The sequence below is a fragment of the Colletes gigas genome, unplaced genomic scaffold (assembly GCF_013123115.1).
Source record: "Colletes gigas isolate AHSC1104 unplaced genomic scaffold, ASM1312311v1 Colletes_gigas_Sc00064, whole genome shotgun sequence".
In the NCBI taxonomy this organism is placed as follows: domain Eukaryota; kingdom Metazoa; phylum Arthropoda; class Insecta; order Hymenoptera; family Colletidae; genus Colletes; species Colletes gigas.
In genome coordinates this window covers 1-15904 of record NW_025106693.1, presented here as the reverse complement: position 1 = coordinate 15904, position 15904 = coordinate 1, and the positions used below count along the sequence as shown (strand labels likewise).

Below are 15904 nucleotides of genomic sequence, written 5' to 3'. Positions count from 1 at the left end.
GTGTGGCTAGGAGAACCGTTATCGTTTGCGTCGATAGGAGTGTTTAGTCTAACAATAAGCTAGAGTAGGTATCGAGTGAGGTGTTTAGGTTTAAGCTGAAATACGTTTTAGAGACTGCGTCTCGAACGTGCGTTTTGTTTAGATCATTATTATAAGATAGGAATAAGGAAGGGTCGACTTTGACTGCAGGAACGTCACTCTGTATCGAACGTTAGTCGAGAGCAATCACAGTTTTACGTTTACGTTTTATGTCTTTCTTTTATGTTCTTTATGTTAAATAGTTAGTAAATATTAAATAATATAATTACATCGTTACGTTTAGTGTTCACGTATTTGAATCCGTCCACACGCCTTTGAAATGAGAACATAAAACTTAAATGTAAAGTTTCATTTAAATTCATTCAGCTATTTATATTCAATCGTATTAATAATATACATATGTGTGCTCATACATGGGAATAAAAAAAATTTCTTTTTTTTCAATAATTAAAATATGATCAGGAGGTCTTAAAACGTGTATTTCCGTAAAATAAATTTTACAAAATTTTTTTTTCATTATGGGTACTTTGCTTATGTGCGCCTACATAGGTCGGAAAGTAAAAATGCCTGGGCAGTCGAGAATCTCGGCTCGAGAATCCAAATCGTATGCCGTTGACGGGAGGTCGAATTTCAGTTGTTTAGAGCGAGAAGGCAAATGTGAGCCTTTCTCTCTCGACTCCCACGAGGCGATCCGAAATTACTTCGGGCAGCTTCGGAGAATCGAGAAAGAGGGCATGCGTCAGTTTGCCTTTGTCGACTTTCCGAAACTCCACGAGCTCACGTACGCGTATCTGGCATGTGTGCGTGTGCACCCGACGGTGCTTTTCTGGCATCTCTGGGCCATATGCACCCCAAAACTCTGTCATAAATGTATCGTAGACTGAGCGTCCTTCAGTGGCCCTTACCTTCGACTCTCTTGGAAAACACATTGTCGCTAGCGTTTCTGGAAAACAAAAACCGATCCCCTATTTCGGTGGAATGTCCACGCGTCGCGTCCAACCATTGTTGCCGTGGCGAAATCGACTTTTTTGCCTTCGCCTTCGAAAAAGATTAAGTAAAAGAGTTTCCTTCATTGAAAGAACAAAAATTTTCCAGTCCTTTATTTTCAGTAGGGGCGGTGTCAACTTCCATTCATTTTCATATGATTGATTTTAATGAGTCAGCGTTTTTTTAAATTGCTAAACAAAGAGGACAAATAGGACAGTATTCTCAAATATTTTCAGATTTAAAAATTGAAAATTACAGTGAAATTTATTCGGTTGTTTAGACCCAATAGTATTAATAGTATAAATATATGTAGGATTAAAATTGTAATTTAATCACTTAGTCAGAACTCGCGAATTAACAAAACATGGAACAAGGAACTTTATTAACACCAGAACAAACACCAAACAAATAATATTCACTAAATCGTTACAATCGTAATCACAAAACCGTTATAATCGTAATGACCGTCATGTACAATCGTTTCGTCGTCGAATCGACCGGCAAAAGACCCCGTTGCCTTCTCGACGCGTCCTTTTAACCCTTTCCCGTCCAAAACATCCGCCGATTCCATATCCGGAGAAGTTTCCAGAACATTCCCGTCATTTCGCAACAACGTTCCGTTACCATACTTCATACATTCATACATCCAATCATGCAATCGTTCAGGGTCGACACATTCACGCAATTCAATCCTTACCAGTTTCACATCCGGTAATCTTTCCCGAATGTTCTTAACATTTCCAAACATTCCATCTCTATGGCCAACGCACTCATACATTCAATCGTTCAATTAGAGTCGACACATTCAGATCACTCAGCCGTTCTTCACGATCGATACGAAACGACGGAAAACACTCGTCTCCTACATATATGAACGCACGTTCATAAGCATAGTAAAAAAATGTCTTTTTTTTAATAGTTAAAATATGATCAAGGGGTCCTAAAACGTGTATTTCCGTAAACAAAATTTTTGTTTCATTATGGCATTTTGCTTATACATTGTATACGCCTACATAGGTCGGAAAGTCAAAAATGCCTGGGCAGTCGAGAATCTCGGCTCAAGATTATGCGAGATCGAATTACGGCTGTGGTAAGAGCAAGAAGGATAGACTGACATTCGCCGCCTTTCTCGAATCCTCGAAGAGATACGAAACGCCAGAACTCATATACAAGGAGGTTGGCATTAGTGTGTGTAAGTGGTGGGGCAGCTCCCTTTGGGCACGGGTCTGCCATCTGATAATACTGCCCTGTCTTTTTCAATTCCCCCCATAGTCAACTCACATGTATTTACGCACACATTCAGCTGGCTGCCCATTAATCCTAATTCAGTGCCTAGTTTCTCAACTAACCGCCATCCGTGAGAAGAGGCCGCTAAAATCACCTCCGAATTTTCAGGTTGGTATGGCAGTCAGATTCGGCCGCGAAAGTCCATAAGGTGAAAGGTCTATTCATATATCTCGTCTGTGATAATACTGTAACTGTTTAATATAGAATACAACACCGAACAAAACGTGTCTTACGTGTTAAGCATTCCAGGCTTGTCACCAGGTATCGTACAAAACCGTACATGTGGATCGCATCATTCACCAGATGCCTCCACAAGCTTTTCCTATTTTAAATTTTGTATTTCAACGCACCTTCTTAAATTCAAAATATCGAACCGTAACACCTTCTTAACTCTTGTTACAATTAGATTACTTTTAGCATATCTCTGAACTTTACAAACTTAGTCTTACCCAGCGATTTCGTTAAAATATCGGCAACATTATCTTCTGAATTAATTTTCCTGATATCAATAATTCCTTCCATATAGTTTTCGTTTACAAAATGATAATGAGTTTCTATATATTTGGAGTTTTTGTGTAATTACCAAATTTGGCAATACTAATCGCACCCGAATTATCTTCGTAAATACTTATCGGTTTTTCTATTACAATCTTAAGGTCTTTTAACACGTCTTTTATCAATTTTAGTTCGCTTACTAACTCAGACAGTGCTACGTATTCAACAGCTGTCAAGGATTTAGTCACACTCTTTTGTTTTTTTGATTTCCAATGCATCACATTTTCGAACATCCTAATTACATAACCCGTCGACGATTTTCTGTCTAAATTATTTCCGGTCCCATCAGCGTCTACATAGCAATCAAGTATGTCAGCACTAAGGTTTCTTTCAAAAGTTAACTTTTTATTTCTGGTCAAATACAAGTACTTCAATATTCTTATGACATATTTATAGTGCGTTTGGTCATAGCAGTTTTGAAAACGACTCAAATAGTTGACACTATAACTAATGTCTGGTCTTGTTCCATAGCTTATGTATAGAAGTGCTCCTATCAAGTTTCTATACACTAAATGTTCAGTTGCCGATTGTGCTGGTTCACATGTCAAGTTCCGTTCTAACGGTGTTTCATACAATTTTGCATGTTCAATTTCATACCTTTTTCCTAGCGAATCAATATATGCTACTTGATCTAAAGTCATAATACTTTTGTTATCTTTATACTCTATATTTATTCCTAAATAAGTCTTGATTTCTCCCATATATTTCATTCGAAATCCTTCTTTCAATAACGCTTTTGCATAGTTTAACCTGTTTTGACGTTTACAACACAAAATAATATCATCTACGAAAATTAATAGATAAACTGGCTCATTATAGTTACTGTGATATAAACAATAATCATTACCATTACGTTTGAATCCTAGACCTTTCAAGTACTCATCCAAACATTTATACCAGGACCTCGAGCTTTCCCTTAAACTGTACAGTGCTTTCTTTAATCTGCATACTCTGCCTGTTCTATCATCATACCCTTCGGGTTGTTTAACGTACACTTCATAAATATGTTTCCATTTAAGAAAGCTGGCTCAACATCCATTTGGTTAATAATCAGATCATATTGTACACAGTAGGACAATAGTATTTTCAAAGTTTGTGTTTTAGCCACCGGTGAATACAAATCATCAATTATTTCCTTTTGTTTGTAACCCCTGACCACTAGCCTAGCTTTAAATACACCTCCTGTTTTTTTTTGTAAATACCCACTTTAAGTATAAAATTTCTTTATTTTTTGGCTTAGCTACCAATTCGAAAGCCTCATTTTTATTTATATTTTCAATTTCTTTTTCCATGGCCTGCTGCCATCTTTTATTTTCACAACTATTTAATGCCTCATAATAATTTTCTGGTGTATCCGCACTTACATAATTGATGTATATGCAATAATTTCCAAATTTATATAGATCCGGTGCTTTTTTTGGTCCTGTTGACCACCTTCTTAATTCAGGTGTTTCGGTTGTGTTATCATTCTGAGGCTCTAACTTACTCATGGCAATCTCATCATTTTCCTTTAGACTATTTTCACCTTCAATCTTTTCATTTATTTCTCGTTCATTTTGCAAATTATCGCCTTTATTGGATGTTTCTTCCCCATTAAAACCAACTAATTTAACATTTTCCTGAATGATGCCGACATATCTGGCAATAATAACCTTGTTCCCTATTAATATTCTATAACCTACCAATACACCAATATCTGCTTTCCTGTCCCATTTGTTCCGTCTTCTAACTAAGGTTCTATTTTTCAAGTATACTGCTGTTTTGACTACCTCTGGTCAGAATTTAACTTCCGACCTAGCATCTGCTAGCGGACATCTAGCTGTTTTCATGGCCCAATAGAAATTCCCTTTTCTATTACAAATCTATGAACCCCTTTACATAACATTTCTTTTGCATTATCACACCTCAGCTCTTTTACCTTTTTCCCAGTTAGGTTTTCGACTAGATTAACATATTCTACTAAACAGTCATAAAATTCACACTTAGCTATAATTATGAATACCTAAGCAATTTTACTAAAATCATCAATGAAGGTTATAAAGTACTTTTCACCCATACTACCTGTAGTATGTGGCCCATTGGTATCAACATGAATAATTTCTAGAAGTTCCTTAGCCCTATGTCTATTGTTTTCAAATTTTATATTATGCATTTTGTTTTGCACACAAGTCCCACACTTCAAATGACTGCTTCCAAGGTCGTTTGGCATACCTTGTACTGGTTTGTTTTTACATAATATGTTTAAATAATCAAAGTTAACATGACCCAACATTCTATGAAATCTTTCCTTTAGTGTCATATTGCAAGTTACCTTTTCAGATACATATACAATTTTTAAACTCAATGAAACTATGTATTTTATATACAGGGTGTCCCGTAAATAGTGTAAGAACCGAAAATGGGGAGTAGCTGAGACGATTCTGAACAATTTCCTTTGCAAAAATGTCGGATGGGGCTTCGTTTTTGAATTAGTACTTTTAAAAAGCTGAAGCTTTTATCTAAGATGTCCGGATAGAGGACTGGGAGTTTATCGGGGAAGTGAATTGGGCACAAAATTGATTCTCTTTTCGTCGACCGTTTATTATAAAATTGAAAATAAGCAAAATAAGAAAATCAAAGAATAATCACAACACAAAAATCAATAGTCCTCCGAAACAGATAAAATTAAACTATTTCGGCGTCGTTTCGCGAGGCCTCGGCCGTTGTTCTCGACACGTTGAGGTAGGTTATGGTTCCTGTGAACAGAAAAACACGGCTATGTGTTACACACACGTAAACACGTTACACGTATGTATATTCGCCGCGTTCGTTTCCTCGCGCTCCTGGCTTCGTAATACGAACGTACAGGAGCGGGGAATTTTCCAGTTCGTAATATACGAATTGTTTTGTGGACTGTATGTTTTTACAGGCGTTGTAGGCTCCCACAAGGTTCGTGGAGCCGTTTTATTTAGTAAATAGAAAGTTCAATACTATTTATCAATACTTGAATTTATTTACAATATGTACATATGTGTTAACAGTTTTTCAATGTTCTTGGTTCAATTTTAATCCTTAGTTCGATTCTAATTTGCAACGGTTCTTGAGGTATTCTAACTGTTCTGAAATGTTCTAATTGAAGAGTCCTATGCCCCGCGAATATATACGGATTCCCAAATAGGTGGAGACATTGTGTATCCAATCAAGCCCCTGTCCATCCCTCGTGGGCCAGTCCTCAGATATTCGAAATCCCGCCCACTAAGGGTGGTACAGGGGTGGATGTCCGCGGTCCCAAGGGGTAGGTATGGTCCCAAAGTACGGTGCTTAACGGCTTAATAGTACGGCAATTTGCTTTGTACCCTAAGGTACTTGCCAAATTGCTAATCAAGTAATTTAACTAATGTTAACTAAATAAGGGGTCCGCTACTAAGTGTTGGAATTCCCAACAGGCGTAGAAAGAAATTAAACTTCTTTTCTTTGCCTTTGCGTCGATTGCCTAGTGCACTGATCCCGTGAGTATGCCCACTGAGTCTGCGCGTCGAGTCGCATTGCAGTGCAACGGCACGACCGTCGATCTGCGGCTTCTCTTAACACGTTCCAACAGACGACCTGTTGGCCGAGAGATTCGCAGCAGTATTTGAACTACGTGGGGGCCTGACCCACGACTCCGTTACCTCTCCGCACAGGTGCTCTTCTAAAGGTACGACTCCATTGAGGCAACACTATGCGACTTGTAACATGCCACGTGTCGTTCGGTAACACTATGCGACTTGTCATTCGGTGCCATCTTATCGTGCCGTAACGTTGGTGTCGCACGAAAAAATTGCCATTCAATTATTCCGCTGAAGCAGTATATGCATCATGTCTTTGGAAACCATAGCTGCAGCTGCATATTTGGTAATAGCTTCAAGTAATCGAAGAAAGCAGAGAAAAAAACCAAGATGATGGAGAAGGGAATTATTTGTTGGAGGTGAAGAATCTTAAAAAGAATTTTTCCGTAAGCTGGTTGCTGACGATAAAGGTTTATTCAAAAACTTTACTCGAATGAGCAGAGAAAAATTTGAATATTTTCTGAAAAATATCACGCCTTTTATAAAAACGTCAGACACGAATTTTCGTAATGCAATACCAGCAGTTGTGAGATTGCTATTAACATTAAGGTATTTAGCTACCGGTGACAGCTATACTTCTGTTGATACTTTCAAGGGAGAGTAGGCGATGAGGTTACAGAGAAACCTGGCCTTGTAATGAGTACACGTTTTATTGGTTATCACATAGGAAAAACAAAAATGACTATTCGCACAGGTCTCGTGCTCGACGATCACTAACTCAACTAAACAAAAAAGGAACAAAAGTCAAGATGGCCAGAACGCCAGTAGTGCGCTCTGGCGCCTTAATTCTAATGGTAAGCGTTGCTCGCGCAACTGCGCGAAGTTATCGACGCGCGATGACTTTAATCTCAACACTCCCGCCGTTTGAGTGCGTCGAGAATCCTATGCCTAAACCATAACATAGATGCTGAAACTGTCTCTTTGGAAGTGCTTTGGTAAACATATCGGCCAGCTGATGATCCGTAGGAACATATTCTACTGTGATTTCTCCACTCTCCACAGTTTCGCGAACATAGTGATGCTTAATGTCTATATGCTTAGTTCGTTTGTGGAACTCCGGATTTTTGATTAATCGGATTGCACTTTGATTGTCTACTCGCAGAACTGTCGCAGTTACTGGTAGACACCCGAGATCGTTTAGCAATTTTCTCAGCCAAATGGCCTCTTTTGCAGCTGCTGCTGCCGCGACGTACTCAGCCTCCGTTGTGCTGAGTGTGACTAGCTTTTGTCGTTGGGACGACCACGTCACAACCCCATTCGACAGACAGAACGCATACCCCGTGGTAGACCTACGGGTCTCCATGCACTTGCGAAGTCCGAGTCTGAAAACCCCTGTAACTCCGAGTTACTCCCGCCGCTTCTGTACATTATCCCGACTTTCGTCGTTCCAACCAAGTACCGGTAGATTCGTTTTACCGCTTGCCAGTGGCTCTCGTTGTGACTGCTAAGAAATTTACTTACTGAATTCACCGAATATGCGATATCCGGTCGCGTCGCAATGGCAAGAAACATTAACGAGCCCACTGCTTCTCGAAATGGTACTGTGCTTGGATTTCCATCACTGTGATCGTTTGGAACTAGTCGCGCATGCGGGTCGGCTGGAACACTTACTGCTTTTGCATCGATCAACTTAAATTTATTAAGAATTTTCTTTACATATGCTTCTTGATGCAAGAACATGGTTTTCTCTACTCGATTTCTTTCTATTTGTACCCCGACAAATAATTTTCCATCCCCGATCGTAATTTCGAACTCGTTTCCAAGCGATTTTATCACCGACTCGAGGGCTTTACTTGTTTTTGCTGCGATGAGTCCGTCATCTACAAAAAGCGCTAAAAATACATCTACACCGTCTACCCATCCTCGAAAGATACACTTATCTGCTTCAGCTTCCCGAAACTGATATTTTTCTAGGAACTCACGAAACTTTTCGTTCCAGCACCTGGGTGCTTGTTTTAAACCATACAACGATTTGTTCAGTTTACACACGAAGCCGCGTTCATCTTCCTTCTTGACGTTGAGTCCTTCTGGTATCTCCATGTAGATCTCTTCCTTCAGCTTGCCGTGAAGGAAGGCTGTTCTCACATCGAACTGCGTGAGCTCCAAGTCCTGTTCGGCCACCATGGCCAGTAGAAGTCTTAGCGAGTCGTATCTCACGACTGGCGAGAAGGTCTCCGTGTAGTCGAGTCCCTCTTTCTGTTGAAATCCTCGTGCACAAAGTCTCGCTTTGTACCGATATGCGTTACCTGACGTGTCTCGTATGACCTTGAACACCCATTTCGAATCTATGGGCTTCCGATCCGATTTCCTTGGTACGATCGACCACGTCTTGTTCTGGTCGTGTGCGGCGAACTCTTCCTGAATCGCCTCGGCCCAATTTTCTGCCTCAGCACTGTTCATCGCCTCCTGAAATGTGTTTGGCGGATTATATTCAGCGAAGTCGATCTCATACCTTGTCGGTGGTCGGATGTTTGCTCGGTCCCGCAGTTGTCTGTTGTTTCCCGGTTGATTTCGATTTTCTTCTCGAGGAGCTGCCCATTCCACGTTTCTTTCAGGTTCTCCCTGAGCTTCCTGGCGTTCTTCCTCCTCTCGTTGTACGCAGGGTCCTGCTACGTCTTCATTTTCGTCCGTTGGGAAGGTGTATTCGAATTCTTCTCCCTTTTTTGTCCCAAGCTGCGACTTCTCGTTGAACGTGACGTCTCTTGATACAGATATTTTCTTATTCTGCGAGTTATACAAACGGTAATTCACCGAGTCGTTCTGATATCCAACTAAAATAAGTTTTGTGGCCTTCGGATCTAATTTCTTGCGAAATTGTTTGTTTATATGCATGTACGCATCCGATCCGAACACTCGAAAATGGGATACATCTGGTGTTTTTCCAAACCAGATCTCATATGGCGTTTTCTCTTTACCGATCGCCAACACTCGGTTGAGCCACAGACGAGATATATGAATAGACGTTTCACGTAATGTAATTTTTCGGCCGGAGTTTCTGGGGTCCCGGGACCCCATTACCATTTTCGTGTCACTCGCTACGTTATCAACAGATTCAGAATTTAACACAAGAGGAAATGAGACAGAAAATAAAATTACATAAATTTTATTATTTTTTAACGGAATTAAAGCTGTAGGGTCCATCATTGGACATTAATCGATTAATTTCATTGGAGAAATCAATCGATTAAGAGTATTTAAAAATTTCAAGATTATTAAACTTCATAAGGATGTATTTCATTGATACGTACACCGCAAATTCTCTATTTTTTATTTTAAATTGTAATACATCATTTATTTAAAAAATAACTCGGCAGAAACGTATTTGCGACTCGAAATCAGTTTAATCAGACTGTGCATCGGGGCCCCGGAAACTCCTCATTCCTCGCTTTCGCACACTATGCTCAATTGCGTGTACGTGAGCTCGTTGAGTTTCGCAAGAGCCGAGAAGAACAGGCTGATACTCGCTTTCCTTCTCGCTCTTGCATCGCTGACGTCGTTTACATTTCTCGAAAGCAACCCTGGCATCGCCAACCGTTCGAATCGTCAGTAAACGACAAAAGCCATCGTGACTGACAGACCTTACATTTCTCGAAATCGGACCTGGGAGCTTTTTGAAGATTCATTGACTTTCCATACGAAGCGACCATGCGTTATATACATATACATGTTATACATGCTAGGAACTATAAGTTGTATAACTTTCGTCGTATATCTACTTTCTAATAACATGGGAAAATTTTAAAATATAAAAAAATGTAAGAATACTGTAGAATTTTTGCAATGGAGAATTATTGAAGGAAAATGAATTGATTATATACATATGTATATATCGGACACATCCCTCGCAAACACGCTGCAAACATTAATGAGAACAAAACTGCAAATCTGTCCTTTTTTAAAACCCCGCAACTGATCTTTGACTCGGAACTCGTCCTCTTCATTTAGCAATTATAATAAACGTAGACTCATTAAAATTCGTAAAAATAACAAAGTTATAGCCATTTAGAGGGAAGAGTACCCAACGGTTAATAATCATACCAGAAATTTTAAATGAGTTTTTCTCGAAACCATATTTTCAAAATTGGCTGACATGATATCACAAATTCATATTGATTAATGGATTTGAAATTTATAGAGACATGCCTGTATGTTAGAAATTTTGCCTTTGACGGTTCTGGGGTAAGTCCTGTGCCGTTCCTCACAGTGCTCTTACCGGAAGGTCCCACGCCTTCCCCACTCCGTGGCCAGATCCTTTAGGACAAAGTCTTCATTTTTTCCAGCAGTACGACGTCAGGTCGTCTGCCTCTTTTAACTACTCTCTCTCCATTCATAACAATCAATGCCTCGACACGCGCTACCTGGAGACCCAACGCGGTCGTCCGCTATCGCGTCACCCGTTTCCAGGCCTGTTTAGTCTCATTCGCTCTTTAGGCCACATGCACCCCAAAACTCTGTCATAAATGTATCGTAGACTGAGCGTCCTTCAGTGGTCCTTACATTCGACTCTCTTGGAAAATACATTGTCGCTAGCGTTTCTGGAAAACAAAAGCCGATCCCCTATTTCGGGGGAATGTCCACGCGTCGCGTCCAACCATTGTTGCCGTGGCGAAATCGACTTTTTTGCCTTCGCCTTCGAAAAACATTAAGCAAAAGAGTTTCCTTCATTGTAAGAACAAAAATTTTCCAGTCCTTTATTTTCAGTAGGGGCGGTGTCAACTTCCATTCATTTTCATATGATTGATTTTAATGAGTCAGCGTTTTTTTAAATTGCTAAACAAAGAGGACAAATAGGACAGTATTCTTAAATATTTTCAGATTTAAAAATTGAAAATTACAGTGAAATTTATTCGGTTGTTTAGACCCAATAGTATTAATAGTATAAATATATGAACGCTCGTTCATATTTCATAGCATAGTAAAAAATGTCTTTTTTTTAATAGTTAAAATATGATCAAGGGGTCCTAAAACGTGTATTTCCGTAAAAAAAATTTTTGTTTCATTATGGTATTTTGCTTATACATTGTATACGCCTACATAGGTCGGAAAGTCAAAAATGCCTGGGCAGTCGAGAATCTCGGCTCGAGATTATGCGAAATCGAATTTCGGCTGTGTTAAGAGCAAGAAGGATAGACTGACATTCGCCGCCTTTCTCGAATCCTCGAAGAGATACGAAAACGCCAGAACTCATATACAAGGAGGTTGGCATTAGTGTATGTAAGTGGCGGGGCAGCTCCCTTTGGGCACGGGTCTGCCATCTGATAATACTGCACTGTCTTTTTCAATTCCCCCCATAGTCAACTCACATGTATTCACGCACGCACTACAGCTGGCTGCCCATCAATACTAATTCAGTGCCTAGTTTTTCAACTGACCGCCATCCATGAGAAGAGGCCGCTAAAATCACCTCCGAATTTTCAGGTCGGTATGGCAGTCAGATTCGGCCGCGAAAGTCCATAAGGTGAAAGGTCTATTCATATATCTCGTCTGTGCCCGCAGTACCGAGTCGTACTCGATATTCCCTGGGGGCTGGGGTCCTGGGGTGGAGGGTCGGTAATTAGGTCGGTAATTAGTATCAACGGTCGGTAATTATTATCAATGGTCGGTAATTGGTATCAATGGTTGGTAATTATCAGAAAGAGGTAACAATGGTTGGTAATTATCAGAAAGAGGTAATTGTCAGATGTCGGTAAAAGGGGGGGGGAAGAAATTAGATGTCTTTTTACTATTTTTTATAAAAGTGATATATTTAATCTTTTATTACAATTCAGTGAGAGTATAAATTATTTGGTAATTATCAGAAAGAGGTAATTGTCAGATGTCGGTAAAAGGGGGGGAAAGAAATTAGATTTTTTTGCTATTTTTTATAAAATTTATATATTTAATCTTTTATTACAATTCAGTGAGAGTATAAATTATGTAATTACAAAATTAGATATATTTTTTATTTAATTATTAATAGCATCGTATAACATATTATCCACTGCAAATGTCAACAGCTCGCAATCCGCAGGAGAATTTTTATCATAATATTCATGAAGGATTTTGACGGCCTCATGTTTATGCGCAATACTGTTCCGGTTTAATATAGTTACAAATTGTTTATATTTCTCGCTGACATAGAGCGTATTTTGACACAACCACGAATATGCGTGCTCGACACACAGTTGCAGTTCGAATAAAAATAATACAGTCGATGGTTTCATATACATGCAGGCATCATACAATTTCATTTGCACAAGGTTCATGCCACGCATTGTAACAACCGTAAGCACCAAATCACAAATCGTTAATGACGTTGGAGAAGGAGCTGATTTTACATGTTGTTCGATATCCACGCGTTTCTGGATCAATGTTGTCCATGTCGAGTGTGGCAACAACAACACATTTCCTCGAGTATCGCCAAGAATAATTTCCACAGCGGACACAGGTCCTACCGCGATTCTAATATCCAGGTACTTGTATGCCGTGGATGTGAGGGCATACCTCCTCCCCAGTATATAAGGAGTCGAACGTTGTTTATTGCTATCGTAACATATAGAAAAAGTATGTAAAGAATGAAAGGTAAGTAATAACGCTAAGGAAATGATGATAATAACACTTACTCGCGACTTATGCACGCCGTTTCGCGAGAAATGTAGTAATTAATGTTTGTAGAATCCAATAGATAACGTTTCACAACGACGGCGACGACGATACTATCAAAACGAGTGTGCAGCACACAAAAAAATGTAACGATGCATCAAGGGTAGCGAGGTGCGGGGAGAGGAATTTTTATGTCGCGTGTTCTTCTGCGAAAAGTGCAACTTTTGCAAAAGTGTTTTTAGATTACCTTGAACACGTCCAAACGTGCAAATTCTATGACATCACATTCGCGGTACGAATCGACCGAAGTCATGTGTATCATGCGAAGCGGGTGGGGCATAGTGAGGGGGGAGAGGAATTTTTTATGTCACATGTTCTTCTTCTTCTGCGAAAAGTACAATGTTTGCAAATACCATTTATATTACCATGAACACGTGCAAAAATGTAGACTCAGCAGAACGTATAACATTGACGAGCATTATGGGCGGCGGGAAAAGAAATTAGATGCCTTTAAAATATGATATATTTATTAAAGCAACAAATGATTATAAAACATTACTTTTATGGATCCATGAATTGTGCGAGTTATTGAGTCCTAGCCATTTTACGTACACACTGTTCCCCTTCTTACGTAATACTTTTTCAACCAGATACACGTCGGAATTAGCAACTCGTTGCAACTCGTGTTCGTAGAATCCTCCGGCAATTGGTTTTTCATAAGCATCTTTCAGCAGATACGTTGCAGGATTAGTTTTCTGTACCTCGGCGATTGTAAATATTTCAGTGCTCCAATTCGGTGTGTAACCTTTTTCAAAAATTGTCTTAAATTTGCTCACGCGTACCGCATCTCCCACTTTGAATCGTGCGGGAGCGGCAATCTTTACATGACTATACACCGTTGTTAAGAGCTTAGCGGCGTTTGTTGGTGTAACGTCAATTGGTCGCATACCAATAGTTCGATGCTTTCGCGCGTTGTACTTTGATACGAGATGTTGAATCGAGTCGATCCATTTGTAATTTCCATTAAGGGTAAACATTTTCCACATGTTGTTTTTGAGCGTACGATTAAACCGCTCAACGACTGATGCTTTCATCACTGAATACGTTGAATAATGATTTATGTTGTATTTTGACAAAAGTTTTTGCACATTTGCGTTGTAAAATTCCTTTCCTTTGTCGGTCTGCAAATTTTTCGGATACCTTCCGCCGTCTCGGATTATCTTCCCGATCGCAGTAGAAACCTCAGTTCCATTCTTGGTTTTGAGGGGTATAGCCCACGCATGCTTACTCAGCACATCGATAACAGTGAGTATGTAATGGAAGCCTCTGTTATACCGCGTGTAAGGACGCATCTCGACCACGTCCGCTTGCCATAGATCGTCGTATCCATGTACTATGACGCGTCTTCGGGGAAAATGTCTTCTCGCCGGAGCATGCAATTCTTCCACAAGACGCCGTTTCTCAATACTGGGGGTTTTCTTTTTCTCAGCCATGTATGACTCGCCACTGATGCCAAGACTTGACGTACACGTCTTATTAAACATCAAATCGACCTTCAAACGCCCCAACGTCTCGACGTCACAACGTCCCCAACGTCCCAACGTCCCCAACGTCCCAACGTCCCCAACGTCCCCAACGTCCCAACGTCCCCAACGTCCCCAACGTCCCAACATCCAGCTATTGATGTATTTGATTTCGGAATTCGATAATACCCCTCTCCAATTGATTCAGCTGGTCTTTCAAGCTCTGAACGTAATCTTGAAATATGATCATCTTCTTGTCGAATTCATCTTGCCGATTTTTTATAATTGCCATGTTTTCTTGCAAGTACAGCTTGTTGATAGCATCGCCATCCTCTACAGGTGGTGCTACCCGTCGAATCTTGCGAGACTTTGCATCGTAATTGGCACCAGCAACACAAAGAGCATTGTCACGTACATAGTTTCTGACTACTCCATTCCAGCGATAGTATGATTCCACTGTTCCAAACGATGACCCAAACTTGTTGATTGGCATTTTGATATCGATTGACAGCATCGTCAAAAGTGCAGGCTAATTTATAATGAGTTCTGCCTCGCGAAGCTCCTCGATAATCGATAACATCTCATTGTTATGTGCATTGTGACCGGCTTGACGCGAAGCCTCGAGCAGTCGAAGCCGATCTACGAGTTCGTTGGGATCGTTCCAGTGAACATAATCAATCCTGTTGCTAGTTAATCTCATGGAGCTTGGTATGCCCTTTCCAACTTTTTTATCTTTCAATAATGGCTTGATTACATAGTTATACTTGTATCCTTTATTGCCTAATGTTTTACCATACGAATCATGTTTGTACTTATGCGCACTCGTGGTCAGCAGTATGTCCCTATATTTGCGTTCATCAGCCTCAGTATAAATGTTGTCATCTGGAATTTTCTTAAATATCAATTCATAAAGGCCGGGCGTACCAGAATATCGTATGCCATCGATAATTATGTTATCGGCATTGTCCACGTCAACACGTTTATTACCAAGCATCGGTCCATCACTGTCGAGATAAACACCGTACACATGATCCATACCATCCTCCACATCACCGCGTAATACAGGCGCGATGTATTTTTGACTCAGTGGACCTAGGTGATTCCGCAACGTTTCTTCACCTTCCGACGTTTGCAGCCGACTTCGAACAGACGTCGAGAAACTGCTTTTTGGACTTTCAAAAACATCTTCGTTTGCTAAGCATTTTGGAAGCTGCATGAAGAACGCCCGAATGAAATATAAGACTTTTGAAACGTTGCATCTTAGAATTAGGTGGCGAGGAGAGAGATGGTGGAAGACGGATAAAATAAAATTGGAGAAATAATATATGTTTTAAATGATAATAT

The 15904-nt window shown here is 40.0% G+C and overlaps 1 protein-coding gene across 1 annotated transcript; it reads right to left on the bottom strand.

Moving 5' to 3' along the window:
• Window positions 1–13582: 13582 nt before the first annotated feature.
• On the bottom strand, window positions 13583–14710 carry LOC122403621. Its single transcript, XM_043407239.1, has one exon. The coding sequence runs from the start codon at window positions 14708–14710 to the stop codon at window positions 13583–13585; it is 1128 nt and encodes a 375-aa protein (XP_043263174.1).
• Between the last annotated feature and the right edge of the window lie 1194 nt (window positions 14711–15904).

What these genes read in the sequence shown, in the direction of transcription:
- LOC122403621 (XM_043407239.1), bottom strand. Translation starts at nt 14,710, where the DNA reads ATGTTGGGACGTTGGGGACGTTGGGGACGTTGGGACGTTGGGGACGTT.